This window comes from Phalacrocorax carbo, chromosome 11 (assembly GCF_963921805.1).
Source record: "Phalacrocorax carbo chromosome 11, bPhaCar2.1, whole genome shotgun sequence".
Taxonomy (NCBI): Eukaryota; Metazoa; Chordata; class Aves; order Suliformes; family Phalacrocoracidae; genus Phalacrocorax; species Phalacrocorax carbo.
In genome coordinates, this window is record NC_087523.1 from 1,090,244 (window position 1) to 1,108,916 (window position 18,673).

The window sequence follows — 18,673 nt, forward strand, 5'->3', positions numbered from 1 at the left end:
CTTTCTCACGGGCAAAGGTCCCAGCGTAAGAGGGACCTGCCCTCCCGTGCTGCGGGGACACGGCTGCGCTGTGCACCTGCCTCCCTTCTCGCACGCAAACTGCAGCACATGGAAACCGAGGCAGCCCAAGCCCCTTGCCCCTGGACTGCCCCGCTGGTCCAGGGGAGGGTGAGCCCACCCGCAGGGTGCTGCATGGCCGGGCTGCCCTGGGGAGGAGCAGGAGGAGGAGGAGGATACCCCCAGCTGTGCTGCAGGAAAGGGGGACCCTCCACCAGCAAAAGGCACTGGATGTGGCCGGGCTGAGTCGGGCTGGGAACATCCCACCTCCCGCAGCTCGGCAAGTGGTAGGGCCCAGGGTGGCAGGTGAAGTCCCTTAGCAGCAGCTCTAGGGTACCTCCCGCACCCCCAGAAGCTGGAGGCTGCAGTTTTGCCAACACCTTGTTTGGGATTTCTTTTTTTTTTGTGTTGTAGTGTGTTTTTTCCCCTCTCCAACTAATATGTCCAAATGTTCTGAAATGCAAGTTCACGGCTCAGAAATGAAGGGTGGTCATTTTTGTTTTGTTTTCCTCCCCACAGAGCCAAGCCCTTGCTCTCAGACAGAGCCAGCTCACAGCCTAGGGGAAGTGGAAAGCCTGTACTCTGAACCCTTCTTGGGAAAGGGCAGGAATCCCTGGGCTCTCTGGGGCTGGCATGGCTGAAATCCTGCCTTGGAGAGGCAGTGGCTGGTGCTGGGGGGTCTGTGCTTCCCCTGTGCCTGGGGCAGGCTCGCAGCGGTTTTGCCCTCAGCAGCTGCTCATGCAGACAGCTCCGAGCCACAGCAGGGATGCTCTCCAAGCGATGGGTCTGGCCCCTGGTCCTCCTGCACTCTGTGGGGAACCAGTGCTAAAAATGCAGCTCTTCCGCTCAAAAGCAGGTGTTCCTGGATGCAGCTCAGCAGCTAGGAAATATACTTTATTTGGATAAAGTTAAAATTTAGCATTCTTTTTTCCTCCCAAAGCTAAACTTCTAAGGCTAATATTTTGTGTGTTGGATTGTATGTAGGGCAAATAAATGCTGCAGGTAACAGCCAAGGAAATGACCTTTCCAGTGAAATCAGGGAGTAACTCACCCAGTGAACGCACTGACTACTGGTACGGCGAGCCTGTGATTCCTGACCTTTGCCTGTCCTACAGGTGACTGACGAAATAGCTGCAGGAGCTGGAAGTCAAGCTGGAGACTGCTAAATCTTCACGTCGTTTTTACTCTGCCCCGAGGCAAGGCCGTGTGCCCCGCGCGTGCGGGCAGGGGTTTTGCTCTTTGGGGCGCTCGCTTCCCCCGGGAGCGCGGCGGGGGGAGCCTTTCTGCAGGCAGCGAGGGGAGCCGGACGGGGCGTGCCGCGCTGAGCAAAGCAGGTATCTCGGCAGAGATGCTGGAGGATAATGTGGCTAACGGGAACGGTGTGGCAGGGAGCTCGTGCTCATGGGGCTGCTGGCGCTGGCAGACATAAGGGTAGCTGCCTTGCTCTGCTGTCCCCTTGTCCGGGGGGCAATGCCCGTACTGTGCAGGGGCTCGGCGTGCATTGCCAGGGGTGGGTCCCTGGGAGACAGGAGTAAGGAAACCCTTGTTTCCAGGGCTTGCTCCGGGTTTTGTTCTCAATCCTAGCGAGAAGAAAAAGCTACTAAAAATGCACTTGCCGGTGTGGGAAGGATAGTTTCATTATTCCCACCTTGTTATTTTCCTTGAACCTTGGTCACCCTCCGAACTCTGAAATGCAGGCAAAGCCATTCGCTCGTACGGGAAGACAAACGGGGATGGTTCTGTTCAGTGCGTTACAGCCTCCCTGTGCCTGGCGCCTCGGCACATCTGGCTTTCTGAGCCGTCTGTGTCTGATGAGCTGCTGTTTGTGCTGCAGGCTGAAGGGAGGGGGCTGAATGTTGATGGGAGCCTCGGGGACAGTGAGGCCGATGTGGGCGGGCAGACTCCCGCCACCCCGGTGCTCCGTTCCGCCGCAGCAGAGGTGCGGGACGAGCTCTCCCAGCGCCGCCGCTGTGCCTGGGCGGGAGGGGATGGGGCGATCACCCTCCGTCTCAGCTGAACAACTCCCACGCCTGCAGAAGGCATGGCCCCGGCTCCTCCTGGGAGGCCTGAGGCAGCATCTCCTGCACTGCACCGTCTTGAAACAAACCTTCAGACGGCTCCCAGGGGTCAACGAGACCCCTGCAATCCCCATCTCTTCCCCCAGCGCTGCGTTGCTGGCAGTGGGAAGAGCATAACATGAAACACAAGCTCCCTCTGAAAGGGTAAAAGGAGTTCTCTATTTTAAGAGAGAAATGAAGAATACAAAACAAAGGTGGGGAGAGGCTGAGCAGCAGTCCCAGGGCGATTGCATAGATAGCATCTTTTGCTGGAGGTGTGTTGGTGGGTGACGTACAGGGAACCACTACAGAATGGGCAGCGGTTGCTAATCGCTGTTGTTCCAATGCGTACAAGGTATTTCAAAGCACCTGTTGACCTGACTGAAAGTTAGGCTAGCTGAGCTGTGCAGTGTGCTGCGGCCTCGGAAACAAGTGATGCAGGGTCTGGGTGCTCCAGTGAGTAAAGCATGTGGACATACCTGGATTAGAGACCATTACATCCCTTTCTAGTCAAAGGGAATGGAAAGGAAAATGAGGAAAAGCAAAATAAATGTCATCTTCTGGGTGGTTCTTGCTAAGAAGTTATGTTTTTGCCTTTCCAGTTTTCCCTTGCTTGGTTTCTGTCCGTGGACAATGGAGACGAGGAGTGCTGAGCACCGAGCAAAGCCCCCTGTGTCTCAAGGCCAGCAGGGTGAGCTTCTGCCCTGGTGCTCTTCAGCTGGCGAGGAAGGTGAGGAAGGTGTGTATTGCCTCTTCTGTCGGAGCAGCAGCGAGCGCAGTCCCGAGGATGAGCCTAACTATGCATTGACAGATGATGACTCCTCGCCCTGCCTGGGTGGATCTTTCCCCAGGAGAACCTGGAGGCACTGTCCAAGATCCATCAGCCTCACAGAGGATCGTGCAGGGCACAGAGGGGATGGTACAAGCAAGAATAAATTTTTCAGGAGTGGTGAAGTGTTGGCCTTCGATGAACTTTCTCAGACAAAGCACAGGCATGTGCTTGAGCATGGTGAAGCAGAGCTGGCATGGCTGCTCGAGCCACTCTGGGCAGACCTGGGGCAACACCACGACATCCCAGACCGGGAGGAAGATGAGGATAATGCCTTCTCTCCATCTCCTGGGGAAATGAAGACATGGTCCGGCCAGCTGGTAAGTGTGCCTGTCTTTCGGTCATATTCACAGCCAGAGCTGAGGCAGTTCAGAGGGGCGGTGACTGTGGGTGCCTGTTACCTGTACCCCAATACCCGCACCCCTGAGGCACCGGCTGGTCCTGAGGTTGGGCTGCTCTGGCAGATGTCGAGTCTCTTTGCCTTCTCTGTGCCCTTAACTCTGGCTGCAGGCAGGTGAAGTGCGGTTCAAATTCTGTGCATGAAGCTGCCTTTGCACCCTTTAACGGTCAGTCTTACGCCCTGTGGTGTTTCTACCCAGATAGGAACAAATCCCTGCTTGCCCTGAGGCAGTGGTCGAGGGGAGCAGGGAAAGCATCCAGGGACTGAGGGCAAATTGTGTCCCGTGAGGGCTTGCAGGAAAGGCTGTTGGGACAAACAGCTCTGGCCTGGGCCATCGGTGCCGGCCGGTTTTCTCCACGTTTGGGTCTGGTCAATCGTGGGCATTGCTCGAGGCTCCTCCTGTGACTGTGGACCAGCAGGCTGCTGGGTGGGCTGCTTGTATTTGTGCTCCTTGTGCAACGTGTCTGTCTGCTGGGTCAAGATCCCAATAAGATCTCTGTCCCCTCTTTTAAGTCCCTCTGCAAGAAACTCACGCTTGTCTCTGCGGCTGTTCCCCAGGTGCAAAGCAAGCAGCGGGCACAGGGGCCCAGGCAGCTCCAGCCCCGCTGCTCGGGGTCCTGCTGCGTGCCCGGCTGGGCCTCCTGGTTTGCTTTCCCACGCAAAACAGCTCTGATTTGTTTCTCTCGCGACTGAAGCTGCAGCGGAGCCGTTGGACTGGGCGCTGGCGCTAGGGCTGCCATTGCCGCGGCGGCTGCTGCAGTGCTGAGCAGATTTCCTGCCCGGCCTCAGCCTTGTCTCACCTTTGTTCCCGCGCAGGTTCGTTCTCGGGCCTCCTGTGGTGTGGTTTGGGGAGGAGGTGTCTGCTTCTGTGCCGAGTCCAGCAGTTACAGCCATGGCCGAGCCAGGGCCGTAGCTGCTGCTGCGCGTCCTGCCTCACCCCTCCCTTGGCATGGCCGAGGGCGTTTTCCTTGGTTTTCCAAAAGAGACTGTGTGTCTGCTTCTCTGCCCTGCGACGCCTCTGCTGGGCCAGGCACCAGGAGCAGTGTGGCACCCCGTTGTTTTGTTTGCACAGATACAGTGGCCCTCGGATAAGCCACCCTTACGATGACTAAACCATCCCCAGGAAAGTAATTTCCAAAACCACGGTGAGCCTCTCAAGCACCGGGCACTTTCTCCTGCCATTGAAATAAGTGTGTGTGTGTGTATGCTCTGCTTCATTCTTTGCTTAAGTAAGACAGGTGCTGCAAAGGAAAGTCTACAGGGTAATGACATTTAAAATTAACAGATCCCTACCTAGAGCTGCTGCTTCTCCACCTGCTGTTGGGTCCCAGGGGTCCCTACAAGCCATTTAAGCCCCCACACAGGCTGCAGCTTACAATAAACCAGCCACTATTACCTTCCTGACAGCATTTCCTGGCTCAAAGCTTGTACCTGGTGCTCAGAGCATCCAGGTTGTGCTCAGGAAGATACCTGGGGTGTCACCAGTGCTCTGCCTGGGTCGTGCTCATTCCCGTGAGCCCTGGTGGCACAGAACAGCCCACCTGCTCCCCACAAACCCCAAACGCCTGGGCTGAGCTAAGAAGCCAGGAGCATGTGTCCTGTCTCCCCTTAAAGGTGTTTTGGAGTCGTGCCCCATGGGGTGCTGGCTCCACCCAGCAGTGGATGGCTGCGTTTGGGGAGGAAGGTGGGCTTGGCCATGGGGTGGGCAGCGCAGCACAGCTGCCTTCCAGGCTGGGGGGCGTGAAGGGCCCCCTTCCCCTGCCTGTTCGTGCTGGGGGCAGCCGGCTTGCTGGGGGGAGCCGGGGGGGCAGCGGGCCGCTGTTGGAGGGGCTGCAAAGGGCTGATAGGGTTCCAGCATGCTCTTGATCTGGTCCATCTGCAGCGCATCCAGCCCCCGTGCAGGCGGGGGGCTCTTGGAAGCTCCCCCTTCCTCTGAGGAGGGAGTGGGGAATGAGACGGGGGTCTTGCTACATGAGTGTGTTCTTGTTATCCTGAGGCAGATGTTGACCTGCCTTGCTCACAGGGCTCTGTGAGTGATGGCTTCTACCACGGCTCCCCGCTGGGAGATGAGCCGTCACCCCCTGATGAAGCCTATCCATACTCCCTCCCTGAAAGGACAGGGGTGCTCGCTCAGTTTTTTTCCCGTGCACCCCAAGAGATGGGAAACCCCTCCCTTGGACCGTGCCCCATATTCGACTTCCCGGCAGGTGCTGCTCTTGCCTGGAGGTGGCTCTGCCCACTGCACTTTGTTCAGTGTAAAGGAAGGAGAGGAACTGCTGCTGGGCTCCTCCGTGCCTCTGCTGTCGCCGATGCCGCCCGATGCAAGGCAGGAGTCTGCAATGAGGTCATTGGTTTATAAAAAAAAAAAAAAAAAAGGCAGAGGGTAAACTTTGGAGCTTAGCAAGAGCTGCTGGATTTCACTTGGATTGTGTTTTCTGGTTCTCTTCAAACCCTATTCTGGTGTTCTGTTGCTGTCTCAGGATCATAAACAGATGGTGCAATTATTTATACCATGCACTTATTTAAAATCTGCCTCTCCCCATAATTCAATCCTGCGTTAGCAAAACAAATGTGGCTGAGAGCTGGGATGGATGCGGTTGCTGCCTCTTTCTCTGTCAGGACGTCTGAATTCTTCACAGCAGCAGTGACAGAAGCCCGAGAGAGCGCAGCCCTGCACTGGGCATGGGGAGGGCATGGTCTGGCACCCAGGCTGCACCCAGGATCTGTCCTGGGGAGACTGGGCTGGGGCAGGGAGCGGGGACAGGACAGAGGCTGCTGGCTCCCCGGAGGTGGCTCAACCTCAACAGCCTCAAGGCATCTGTGTAATTTGGAAAGGAAAGGTGCTTTTGTTCCAACATTGTGTTTTGTTAAGGGACTTGTAACCTGACTGTGAAAGTTTGGGCTTGGATGTTTCCAAGCTGGTGGGTTTGACGCCCGTGTTGCTGCGGCCCCCGAGCTCTCTCCCTGGCGGCAGAAGGGCGGCCAGCCGTGCAGCTGCGGGGCTCGGCGCTTCTCGCCAGGAGCAGCGCAGCCGGCTCAGTCCCTGGGCGCTCGGGACAGAGATCCTGCTCGTTTAATCTTCTCTCCCTTCGCTTTTCCTCTCCTAGCTCTGTGAATCGCTTTGGAGTGGGGAAGCAGAGCAGATCGCTCCAGGTCAGCCCTTTGGCGTGGGGCCGAGGGCAGGACGCTCTCGCTGCGGGGGGACCGGGGGAAGAAAAGAATTTGCTGCTAAATAATAATGCTTTTGTGTGCATGAGGGTTTGCATAAAGTGTTTTCTGAAAACGCCTCTGAGTTTTCCTGGCGTCCCCAAAGGTTAGCAGCAGCGCGCGTGGCTCCCGTCCAGCCCTGGAGCTCTCCGGGGCTGCTGTGCCCGTCGACGCGGGACCGGCACTTGCTGTCTCTGAGCAAGAAGCGTCTCTCCTTATTCACGCAGTTGATGGCCTAAAGAAAGGGCATTGCTGTGGCAGTGCTTTTGACTGAAAGGGTGCTAAGAGAAGCTCTGCCTGATGCTGGTTTGTTTTAAATGTCTTCTGCGGTGCTCCTGAACGGGCAGAGCCACGTGCAGCCGCCCCTCGCCTTCGGCATGAGTCCCCTGCCCGCTCCCGCTGTGGGGCCCGTCGCAGCTTTGCTGTGTTTTGCTGTTGGGGGCACTGCAAGGTCAGCCCAGCTCTGGTGGGGTTTGACTGCAGCCGCCACAGCAAACCTGGGCTCTCGAGGGTGACTCAGGAGCGCTCCTGGCCTCCAGGCTCTGCGCCGCCATCCTCAGTGCTTCTGCAAGGAGGCTTGCGTGGCCAGGCAGCCCTCTGCTCATGGTGGCCGTCCTCCTGAGACCCCAGAGTGCCGGACCGTGATGGCAGAGCTCAGTAAGCCAAACGGCACAGGCTGGTTTGCAAAAACCTTTGGATCTTGTTGTCTTTGTGCTCCCGCGTGCTCTGGGCTTGCACATGCTGAGGCTTGGATCCGTCAGGGAATTTCACTCCTGGCTCCGTGCTGGGTGGAAGCAGCAGTGCTGTGTCCAGGGACCCGGACCCTGCAAGCAGAGCTGTTGTGTCCCTGGCACCACGCTCTGCACGGGCCGCTGTGCTGGACAGGGTTTGCCTCTGGGTTCGGGCTGTGGATAACTCGGTACATGGATGGTCCAACCCTGCGCAAGTGAGCGGAGGCCGTGTGTGAATTTGTCACGCGGGGTTAAGCTTGCAAAGACCTGCCCTTGCTTGCAGGGAGCAGAGCACCGCACCTGACAGAGATTCCTCTGCCTTGTTAATTAATACCAAACCTTGGCCAGAAATAGGGCTGGGATCTTCCCCAGACAACAGCTGTCGCTAGAACCGCGTGAAAATATACAAGTAGATCAAGTCTACTTTATTAAATGGCATTTAATTGTGCAAGCCTGAAAGACAGATGTGGCTGTTGCCTGTGATTATTTCTTTTTCAGCAGCTGAGCGTGCCGGCCGTTGGGGGCAGGTAGCTGGGCACGGGCAGGAGCGTGTCCCTTGCGCCCAGCCAGCTGCCGGCCGTGTGCATCTGTGCCCGTGCGTGCACGCATGCGCTGGTGCCCCTCGCGTGACACCAGCCCTCCCGGTGCTGCTCTTGGGCGGGAGGGGCTGGCTGCGAAGGGAAGGGCTCCCAGGCAGCCCCCCGCTAAATCAGCTGCAGTTCTGGCCTGAGCTTGCGTGGGGAGCGTGGGTGCTCGGGACTGTCTGTCTCCCCTCAGCCCTGGGGCAGAGCCAGGCTGTGTCCCGGGACTCGGGCTGTCCCCTGGCTGTTAACAGCACAGCCCTCTGATTTCCTATACATTTGCCGTAGGAGCCTCCCTGCTCTTGCTAATAATAAGAGATGCTCGCAATTCCTTGCACTGGTCTGGCGCCGGGCCTTCGGGGGCAGAGGATTAATGTCCCAGCCAGGCTCTAGCAGCTAAGCAATATTCCCATGGGGAAGGGAAATATGCCTTGTGAGCATTCTTCTTGTGCCATCTTATATATGTAAAAATGCAGCCTATTTCTTTTTATCTTCAAGATGCCTATATGAAAACTGGCTTAGCGGAAGGTTTTTGCTGGAGTTCTGCCTTGCACAGGAGTCTTTGTAGACTCTTCCCAGACACTTACACTTAGGTGCTTTCTTGAATATCAACAGAGGTAAAATCAGTCAGGTATACAGGTCTCACAAAAAGCCATTTTCCTTCTGTATCGCTTAGGTCTATTTGTAATTTGTGTAACTTGACTATAGTGTCTCAGAAACGTTGCCGTATCAGTCACGCTCTTTTAGATGCTTTTAAATAGTGTGCTTCCCCCATGCTGACCACGCTGGGCACCGCAGCGTCGTGAGCTTCAACTAGTCACCTCAAACGCAGACAGAGCGGGGGGTGTGTGGCGAGGAATGGCCTGAGCCGCGTGCTGGGCCAGCGGGTTTGGAAACCGTAATGTAAAGGCTGAGACCAAGCGCTCCCTATGGATGGTAGCTACTGGGGGTGGATGAAGGAGGAGGAAAGAGGTAGGAGGGATGGAGCCAGGCACCCGGATCCTCCACAGTGCCCCAAACAGCGCGTTCCTGGTGGTCACCCCCCGTGGCTGTGTCCCCCGCCGGGGCTGCCGCTGGTTATTTCTGCTTCCCCCGCCGGGGAGGTTATTTTTTGCTGGTGGTGTCACTGTCCTCGCCCGCAGCCCCAGAAGCGCGGAGGTGGGGGTCCTGGTGAGCCCGGGGTATGCGGCAGCTGGCCTCCGGGAGGGAGCACACCCTGCCTTTGGGGGGGAGCCAGGGCACTTGCTAACGTTTTTATGTTAACAAAATTTAATGGTGCAAACCTCCTCTTGTTGGAGTCTTCAAGCTTTCTGGCTGACAGCTGTGGGCTTATAGATCCGTAGAAGTCTCAGTGAGTTGGGACAGGAGCACACCCCAGCTTGTGCAGCAGAAATTCCACAAAAACATCATGATGTAATTTTTTCAGTGATGTCATGTCCTGTTCAGTGAAACTGAGGAGTTTGGCGAGTCTGAGAGGACTAGTCCTCTGAAAAGTTGATTTGGCTTTTGTGTGTATGCTAAATAAATCAGTATTTGTGAATACATTCACTGGTATTTACAAAACAGACTGTCCTTTGCAGGGAAATGCACAGATTCGGCCTTTGCCAGGAGCTTTGAGAGGGCTGGGGAGGCTGGGGGACTTCTTGCAGCCGTGGGTAAGGCAAGGGGCCCTCAGGTCATCCAAGGGAGTCCAGCGTGCATCTGAGTTAAGGGAAAATGTAGTTGGTGCTGGAGGGTGAAGCATCATCAGGATGTGAGTGCCACAAGTGCTGGGAGAGGGTGACATCCTGCTCCTCCGTCTCAGCCTTCAAAAAGGGACTTGCCGAGGGGACGCCTGTGGGACCAGCTGGCTGCTTCACAGCTGTGGGACGGGGGATTTATGCCTTTGGCCCCAGGGCGCTGCCCGGCTCACCGGCGCGTTTCCTTTTGCCGCAGAAGCTGGCACGTGGGGATTAAGTAATTGTCTAATTGTCTGTCAGAGAGGGAGGCTTTGCTGTGGTGCTGGGCCTCCCTGGGCACCTGAGCATCCGCCCGCGGCCTCCCTCGCCGGCAGCGCCCATCCCCAGCACGTCCTGCCCGTGCCCTGGGACCCCGCGTGCGCCTCCCGGCAGGAGCCACAGCCAAGCCTGCTGCAGCACCAGCCGCTGATGCCGGCTCGCTCACCAGCAGGCAAACCTCCCCGGAGGTGCTGGCACGGCACGCTCGGGCAGGAGCGGACCCGGGCGCGTGCCCCCAGCCCGGCGGGCCCCTTGCCCTGCTGGACCCCCGCGCAGGGCGCACGGTGCAGCAGAGGCTGCAGCGCAAGGACCAGGCTGGTGTGCCAGGTGGGTGGCGTGTCCCCGACAGATAAAAGCTGGGGCATTTCCCCTTGTCCTGGTCTCAGCACCAGCCCAGTTGGTTTATTCATAGCTTGTCTGTCCCTCCTCAAAGTAGAAACAGCAACTGCCCCACTGGAAATAACTCTCCTTTATCGATAAATGGGCTCTTTGTTTGCATGCGTGCATGTGTTGAGGCTGGTCACGTTGGAGGGTGAGCTTTCATAATCGAGCATGCATTTGCCAAAACTGTTCCCTTACTGATTGCCACCCCACGGCACCCCTCCGGGTGCTGCGTGCCCCCTTCCAGGGCGGTGCTCTCTGGTGAGGGGGGTCTGGCCGGCTCCCCGGGGCAGATGGGTGGCAGAGCCCCGGTTCCCTGCCCGCCTGGGCTGGGCCACTGCTGGTGGATGTCCGGCAACGTCTGGCTGAGCAGCGACGGCCAGGGGCCCCGATACGAGTGACGGAATTAGGTACCTTTTCCAAGAGATGACATGAGTTCTGATTCTGAATGGTTTGTTTTCAGAATCAAACCCAACCAGTTCAGACCCTCATCTGTTGAGAACTGCTTTTTTTTTTTTTTTTTTTTAACAATTTTCTCATGTTCCCGAATGCGCCATTGGAAACTGGAACGTGCATGTTGGGGTTACTTTTAATGAGAAACCTTTTAAGGGAGAAGCAGTGATGGCAGGCAGGGAGCTCGCTGCCTCACTGGTGCCATGGGGCAGCCGTGGGACAGTGGGAAGCTGGGAATTGTCTGCTGCTGCTCTTCGACGTTCACGTATCCCAGTCGGTTTCTCATGGCCCAGCATTGTGGAGCCGGGTGCCCCCTCCGTAGCAGGGCACCAAGCCCAGCAGAGACTGTTGGCTGCTCGGCTGGAGCCCAGCACCTTGATCGTGCTGGGGCTGGCGTCACAGCCGAGCCCCCGCCGTGGGGTGCCATGTGCCCGTCGTCCCCGGGCAGAGCCCCTGCAGCCCCTCGCCCGGGGCACGGGAGGGCTGGTCTGGCGCAGGAGGGGTTCGGCCCTGCCCCTGAACGCATGGTTTCTGCAGCCTCCTGGGCGATGCTTCCCGTGGGCAGCAGGTTTTACGCCTTTGCCACCCCAGCGGTGTCACAGCCCCTGCCGGGCGCTGCCAGCCCTGCCCCGTCAGCACCCGCCCAGCAATTCAGCCTTATTAAAAGAAAAGGGTTACTGTTCCTGCTATGCTAATGGGGCAAACGCCTGCTCTGTGAGTCGCTGCTCCCTTCCTGACCTCGGGGAAATGCATACACACACCAGCAAGTGGAAAATCACTGCATGTTAATGGCTCGCCGGGGCTGCTCACTGGTGAGGCGCAGCTTGCCCCCTGCTTGTGCCCCTTCAGACACCCCACTTTTTCTCTCAGAAATGGGGTCAGCCCTCGGGAGTGGTACCAGCAGCGACAGTGGCTTCTCTTTGCCGGCGAGGACGTTGCCTGGCAGGCTGCCGGCCTTTAGCTGTTATTAATACTGTGCTGCTAGCAACAGCCGTGACAGCAATAGCTCATCAATGGGCCAGGAATAGCTGCTGGCTGCAGGCCTGTTTGGAGGTGACATGGGATCCTCTGGGCATGATCTGTTGTGAGAAGAGGCTGTACCTGTCCTCCAGAATACCAGCCCTGTCCCATGACTTTATGGAGAAAGCAAGATGTTTGTCGTGGTGCTGGGTCTGGTCGCTGAGCATCCCCGTGCCCGTCCCAGCTCTGGGCGCTGCGGGCAGCAGGCGGCGCAGAGCTGGCATCACCACGTGGAAGACTCTTAGTGAGCCTGTACAGTATACAGTTTTCCTTAGAATCAGCCTTTTAAAATCAACTTGAGCTTAAACTGGGTCCTTGCTTAAGCCTGAAGGTGGTAGTGACACACATATATATATACAGAGAATTAATAGAAATTGCTTTTGTTTCTCCTATAGATGTCTGTGGAGCAGGTACATTATAAATGTTGGGAGGAGGCAAATGCAGCAGTGCAGCCCGTGTCCTGGCATCACTTGGCAGTAGCGCCCGCTTTGGTGTGTACAGGCTTCAGCCGCTTTGCAGGGTGTCCAGTCCCCAGGACCTATTCTTACCAAGGATGATATCCTGGTATGCTGAAGAAGGATCCTAGATTTCAAATTACTTGAATGCTTTTGGGATGACTGGATAGGAAGAAGCTACAGAAGCATGCAGAAGCCTCTGTGGTTTGTCTCCCAGGCCCTGGGAAGGAGACAGCTTTCTTCTGTTTGCACTAACTTTTGGTTTGGTTTGGTTTTTTTTTTTTTTTTGCTTTTGGAGGAAGTGGGAGAGGGACTTAACACCGCCAGAGCAAGCAGTGAAGTGAGGTGCTGGTGGGTTGTTTCTCTGGCAGCGCCTTTCTGGTGGGCAGGTATAGTTGTACCTGTGCCGCTGTGTGGCCGCCCTCCCTTCCGCAAGGACTTCCCTGGTTTTGGCAGGACAGAGCCGTCTCCATCGCTCTGTCGTGGTTACCTTACGGGTATCTGTTTGCCACCTGACGTGCTGCCTGTGCCTCCCGGTCCGGCGGGGCATTCTGCAGGGCAGCATTGCCCGTGCGCCCCAGCTCTGCCCCGCTCCAAGGGGAAAGCCTGTAAGAAGTGTTGAGGCGTTTCTCCCGGCTGCCCATGGTGACGAAGGCCGGGACCAGCGTCCACAGGATCCCGTGGTGGCAATGCTGTCCGTTGGCGCTGCCACAGCGGCGGGTCCCCTGGCAGCTCTCCACGCAATGCCAGCGGTACCCAGTGAGCTGGATGGGCACGTCTGGAAACGGGCACTTATCCCAGCTGCCTTTGTCCACCACAGGGAAGTATTTGCGAGTCCTCGGAATAAAAACTGTGGCCCTTGAGGCAGCGGTGAGTGAGTTACGGAGGGTGGCTGACTGTTAGGCAGCAGTGTCTGCCTTTAACTCCTACGTGCATGCTTCTAGGGATAAGATGCTTGCTAGGATAGGTGACCCCGGGCAAGTGTCCCATAGAGGTGAGACTCTCTTCCCAGCCCCAGGCGTTTAAAGCAGGAGAAAAGAGGCCGACACACAATGCTTGTGCTGTGCCTTGGTGCCCCCAGCCCCGCTGCGCTGGCCCAGTAGCGCCAGGGACATGGCAGAGGAGCTGCGGCCGGTGCCAAGCCTGGGAGCGGGGCCAAAACACCGCTCAGGAATGAGCGAGGGGGAGATGGAAAGAGGCAGCTGGAGCCAGCGCTGGGACTGACGCCACCCACGTGCTGCTGCCAGGGCTGTGCCGGTGCTGCCGGGCAGCGCTGAGGAGCTGGGGGGGCCTGGGTGTGGGTCGGGCCTGTGGGATGCTATGGGGGTGGCGGTGCCCGATGCCGCCTTCTCCAGCTCTGCTGTGTCATGGTCTTCCGTGCTCCTGTCCTTGCCTTGTCTCCCAGCTCATGTGTCCCAGGAGCTGTGACCGCTGGCTCCGCTTCACCGCAGAGAGCACCCGCGAGGCTGGCACTGTCCCCGCTGTAATGCAGATTTGGGATCTGAGCGGTGGTGGCGGCCGTGGCTGGGAGGAGCTGCCGCACACCATGGGATGTCCTGTGCTTGCGTTGCCACCAACCGAGGTTCTGCCAACCAAGGCCTGCTAGTGTTTTCCTCGCTCCTCCGCTCCTCGCCCTGATGGTCTTCTGCTCCACCAGCATCTCGAGGCTGTCCCGGTGCCCCCCGCGTGCACAAAGCAGGCGGTCTGGGGGACACTGGTGACAGGCAGGGAAGAGCAGTGAAGGCGGCCCCAGGACAGGCAGGAGCGGTCTGCTGAGGTGCCGGTCCTGCTTTGGGGTCCCCAGCGCCCCGTCCTGGTCCGCCCTCGCTGACGTGTGGCAGAGGGCTCAGCTGCCACATGCACCGGCTGCTGGGGTATCGCTACAGACAGCGCCTTGTCCTGGGGGAGAACGCCGTGCTCCCGCCCGCCAGCACAAGCTACCCACCGACGCGCACGGCCCGGGCCGTGCATGGGCAGGATCGTCCCTGGGGGTGCGTGGAGGCAGGTGCCAGCCTGGCGTGGGTGGTGGGCAGGAGCGGTGCCACCGGCTTGCTGGGCATCCACCAAGCGTCCTGCGGGATCAGGACACTTGTCTCAGTGACACTGACCCGTGGCTCAGCCCGGGCATCGCTGCTGATTACCTTGCCCTTGCTTATTCTGAGCTAATCTTGCAAATCACCGGTTGGTGGGGTTTTCTTATGTGCCTGCAAGAAAACTTCTCGCCTGGGGGCCTGCGCACCGGATGGCTTGCACAAAGGTTTGTGGCATTGCCTTTCATTATGGTATTTCTCGTGAACAAATGCTAAGCTCGCACAAATGCTTGTGGAATGAAGATAAGGAGCTGTGAATAGAGCTGGAGTGAATGGCTAGGCCACATCTGATGGCTGGGGGGTGGTTTTCCCCCTATGTTTATCTCCCTGCTGCAGTCACACCTGCAGGCTTGCCCAGCCATGGCCAGTGCCCCCAGAGGGGCTGCCTGCCCGCGGTGAGGCTGGGTGCCCACCGAGAACCTGGCCGCACCGGAGCATGCAGGAGGCTGCCGGTTGCGGTGGGGACACCTGGGGACGACTGTGTGACCGCGTGGGTATGGCTTGTCCCTTGGCATGGAGAGCCTCGGGAGCCCTCTCGAGTGCATCTGTGACTGCTGCTGGTGAGCTGGAGCAGGGGCTGGAGTGAAAACCTAAACCGTCTGGGGTTTGGGTTTCCAACGTCCTCCATGTGCCTTTGACAGCCAAGCTCCCTTTTCTGTTGCTCTGGGGTGTTTCTTTTCCCTCGCTCCTTCCCACTGCCTGGGAAGGGGAGTGCTGCTCGGTGCGTTCGAGGCAGGAAGGAAAGCCTGGAGCTGTTTAAAACTCGCAGTCTTCAGGGAATTTCAATCGCCGTCCAAGCCTGTTCGCGACCAACTGAATAACGGTGCAGGGTTTGAATCGCTGGCCCGCCTCCGCAGGCAGCGCTGCCTCCTCCCTCCCTGCCTCCCTGCCTGCGCCGAGCCCCTGCCCGCACTGGGGCTCTGCCCGGCTCCGTGTGCCGCAGCCAGCAGCCATGGGGGTGCCGGGGTGGGCTCTCCCCGCGGCCGGGGGCAGCGCCGCGGTCTAGGGGGGGCTCCGTGCCTGCCCCCCCTCCCCCCCCGCCCGGCCCATCATGCCACTGCTGGATTTTTTCTGGGCTTGTTTCAAAAGAGCCAAGGTAAGGAACCGTCAATTTAATGGTGTCCGTCTTTCGACACCCTCCTAATTTCGGGAGAAGCTGCCGGAAGGGACGGTGGGGGAGGCGCCTCTGGCGGGGCTGGGGTTTGTGCACGGTGCCTGACGTCTGCTCCAGAGGGACGTTGTGCCCGTGCCCCGCGTGCACGTGAAAGGTTAATTTTGGGTGGGCCGCATGCGGGTGCGTTGGCCAGTGCGCCCTGCGCTCACCCGCGACCCGTCGCCGATGGTACCCACGTCTGGGAGGCAGCACCCCCGACGGCGGGCAGGGTGCTGCGCCCGGCCGAACCCGGCGGCGTGTGCGTGGATGCAGCGCCGCGGTTGTAACACAGCTGTTGGTGGGCTCTGGGTGTGTGAGCTGCCAGCCCCCCGACGTGGTCTGCACATGCCAAGCTGGGTCCTGCCGTGCGCGGCTGGGCTGGGCTGGGGCACCCCGGCAAACTGGGGCTCGCCTGGAGGCTCGTGTCGCTCCTGGCGCGGCCGCGGGGCCGCATCTGGCTTCACCGACCTGGAGGGGCAAAGCGGCTGCGAGCAGGATGACAAAGGAACAGTGAGACTGGAGGCCCCGAGATTTTAATTTCCTGCAGCGGTGGTTCTCGTGGCATCTGGTGTTTTTCATTCGGGTTTCATTCCTCATCTGCCGCCTTAATAATGTGCAAGTCTCTGGCTGCCCCTGTTTGTTGTGTTGGATTTTTTTTGTATCACAGCCTGTGCAGTGCAGCGGTAGGTGTGCCGGGTGGATTTTGGAGGTATTGTGAGTATGGATTTCAGGAGCCTCAGGCCGGGAAGAGCACTAAAATCCCTTTCCAACCAGTGCTGTACACCAGGCTGTGTCAAGCGAGTGGATCCACCATGGCAAAATGAATGTGGAATGCACGCTGTTCCCCCGGGGTTTGAATGCAAAGCTTAAAATAGTTGAGTCTAAAAATGACATTTGTGAAATTCATTAATAATATTAGTAGCTGTCTTGTCCCTGCTGTCTCCAGGGAGCTTAGCAAGCCCTTGTTAACCCTCCTCGATCCTGTGAGCTGCGTGTTGTCATTGCCATCGTGCTCATGGCGAGAGGGAGGCAGGGCCCGGGTCCTGCATCCCCCCTTGCAGAGCTGTAGCTCCCAGAGGGGCTGGGCTCCCCGCGGACTCGGGCAAAGCCGAAAGCAGCCAGCGACCGCTGGCAACCTCATGCCTGAGGAAGGGTCCGCTTGCCCCGCTGGTGTGGGTGGCAGGGAGGAGGCGGCGAGCTGCTGGAGGCCATGGGATGGCTCCTGCAGCTGCTCCTCCAGTCGCAGCCCCGGGCAGCGCAGGGGACTTCTCCCCGCCCTGGGCATGTTCCCAGCCCCGCCATCTGAGGATGCTTCCCCATCTGAACCCTCTGGATTACCAATTAAGCTGATAGTTGATCTGCTTCTTGCTTAACAAACCCGTTTGCAGTATGCCTGGAGCAGTGTGGGGGCTGAGCGTGGCAAAAGTAATCCGTGGGTCTGGGAGTAAATTTGCCCTTTGGTTCTGGGGCTCTTCCTCCCCCCTGTCATCCCCGGGAACTGAGGAGTCATGGCCAGGGAGCCGTGCAGGGGCCTGGGAAGCTCCAGGGATATTCCCTCCAGGGGTAAGGGAAGCTCCAGGCAACTGGAGGCTCCAGAAGATATTTGCCAGGAGATAGGTGGGCTTTACCCACAGAAGGGATGGGCTCTGCCCAAGGAGAACAAGCCCTGGAGAGCAGGGGTGAGAGTCCCTTGGACACCACCACCAGCTACCTGCCACGGGGAAAAGGAAAATCTGTTGCTTTAGGTGCAAGCAAAGTGGTGCTTCCCTTGGAGCAGTGGCCCAGCAGGGAAGGATAGGGGGCTCTGCCTGGATGGGAGCTTCCCTGATGCTCTGAGGTGAGGGCCAAAATGATGCTTCTGCGTTTTGTGCTTCCTTGTTAGCTCAGCCCATGAGGCTCCCGTTGAGTCTGGCATTGCAAAACCCCAGAACGGAGGTAAGGGTCTCCCTGCTAGGTACTACAGGTGCCTTGTTCCCAGGTTCAGGAGCGGCTGTGCTCTTTGCATAGTTTCCTTTGCTGGTTTTAAGCTTCCCGTTGCGCTGCTTGCAGCAACACAAGGTATTCTGGTGGACGCTTTGTTTCTCTCTTCCGTCGGCATACTGCCGTTCCCATATTTCCACTTCAGTTCCGCAGCAGCCACCCCCTGCCCAGCAGACAAGGCCTGGCCGGTCCCCACCTGGGTCCCACAAGTCCCCGTGGAGTGCGAGGCGTTGGGAGGGGGCAGCCGGGGAGCAGCCCTGCCTCGCGGGAGCCAAGGGCTGAGCAGCTGGGTGGGCTTTGGGGCCAGCTGGCACCGGCGAAGCTGAAGGGACGGAGGATACCCACCATCCTGATTCCCCTCGGCGAGCACCCATGGCCTCACGTGGGGCTGAGGATTCTGCTTCAGCCTAGTCTCCCACCTTCCTCCCCGTGCCGGTGTTGCTCAGCTACTCACTATGAACAGCGGAGGAATTTCTTGAAGGGGGAGAAACATGCAGGGCTCTGCCTGTGGGATTGATGTTTTCCAGGTTAACTGAGGTGGAGCTGTGGCTGGAGGAAGATTCCATGGGAAAAAGAAAGTGTTAGGGCCAGGACATGACAGCAGGGGACAGGAGGTTCCCCAAAGGTGCCTTAGCACAGGAACCGGCTTTCCCTGCCCTTGCTATGGCCTGGGAGAACAGCCCTACCTCATCACCCACCAGACCTTGCCCCGCTCCACAGGTATCAACTGCCTGTGCCAGCTGCCAGGCTGATGTTTGCAGAGCTTGTGATAACAGACACGATAGGGTGATCATCTCCCTGTCCAAACATTTTTGGCTCTGATGCTCTCCAGTTGCCCGCACACTGCCAGAGTGGGACTCGGGCGTCTGCCAGGCTTTCCTGGGGGAGCACGGAGCTGAGCACGCAGCTCTCAGGCAGGCACTGTTGCGAGAAGCCCAGCAGCGGGGAGGTGGTTAAGGCCGTCTCCCCCAAGGTCATCCCCAGCCCCGCTGTCCCGGCAGGAAGAGGGGTCCCGGGTGGCCCGTGGGAAAGGCCGGCTCAGCAGCGTGCTGCATTCCTGCAGCGATCCCCGCTGCCCTACCGACTCCTCTGGCCCTGCTGAGCAGGGCTGCAGCTGCGCTGGAGGGGGCTCGCCTGTGTCTGGAGAGGGGCCGGGGGCCTGGGGAGGGTCCTGGGCTCTGCGCTCGCCTCGGGGCCTGGGCAGCGCCGGGACCCTCCTGCTCCTCCACCTCCATGCAAATCGCCATCGTCTCCCACGTGCTGGCAAGGCTCTGCCATCTGT

The 18,673-nt window shown here is 58.6% G+C and overlaps 1 protein-coding gene across 2 annotated transcripts in view; it reads left to right on the forward strand.

Moving 5' to 3' along the window:
• Positions 1–1,192: 1,192 nt before the first annotated feature.
• The window catches only part of STARD8 (StAR related lipid transfer domain containing 8), an 80,992-nt gene continuing 63,511 nt past the window's right edge, over positions 1,193–18,673 (forward strand). The window contains exons 1-2 of one of the 2 annotated variants that reach the window (XM_064462784.1): positions 1,193–1,391; positions 2,717–3,263. In XM_064462784.1, coding sequence (XP_064318854.1) covers positions 2,748–3,263 — 516 coding nt within the window. In that variant the 5' untranslated portion in view covers positions 1,193–1,391; positions 2,717–2,747. Of the gene's footprint in view, positions 1,392–2,716; positions 3,264–15,064; positions 15,355–18,673 lie in introns of those variants that run through there. The other variant, XM_064462786.1, reaches the window with a different exon arrangement.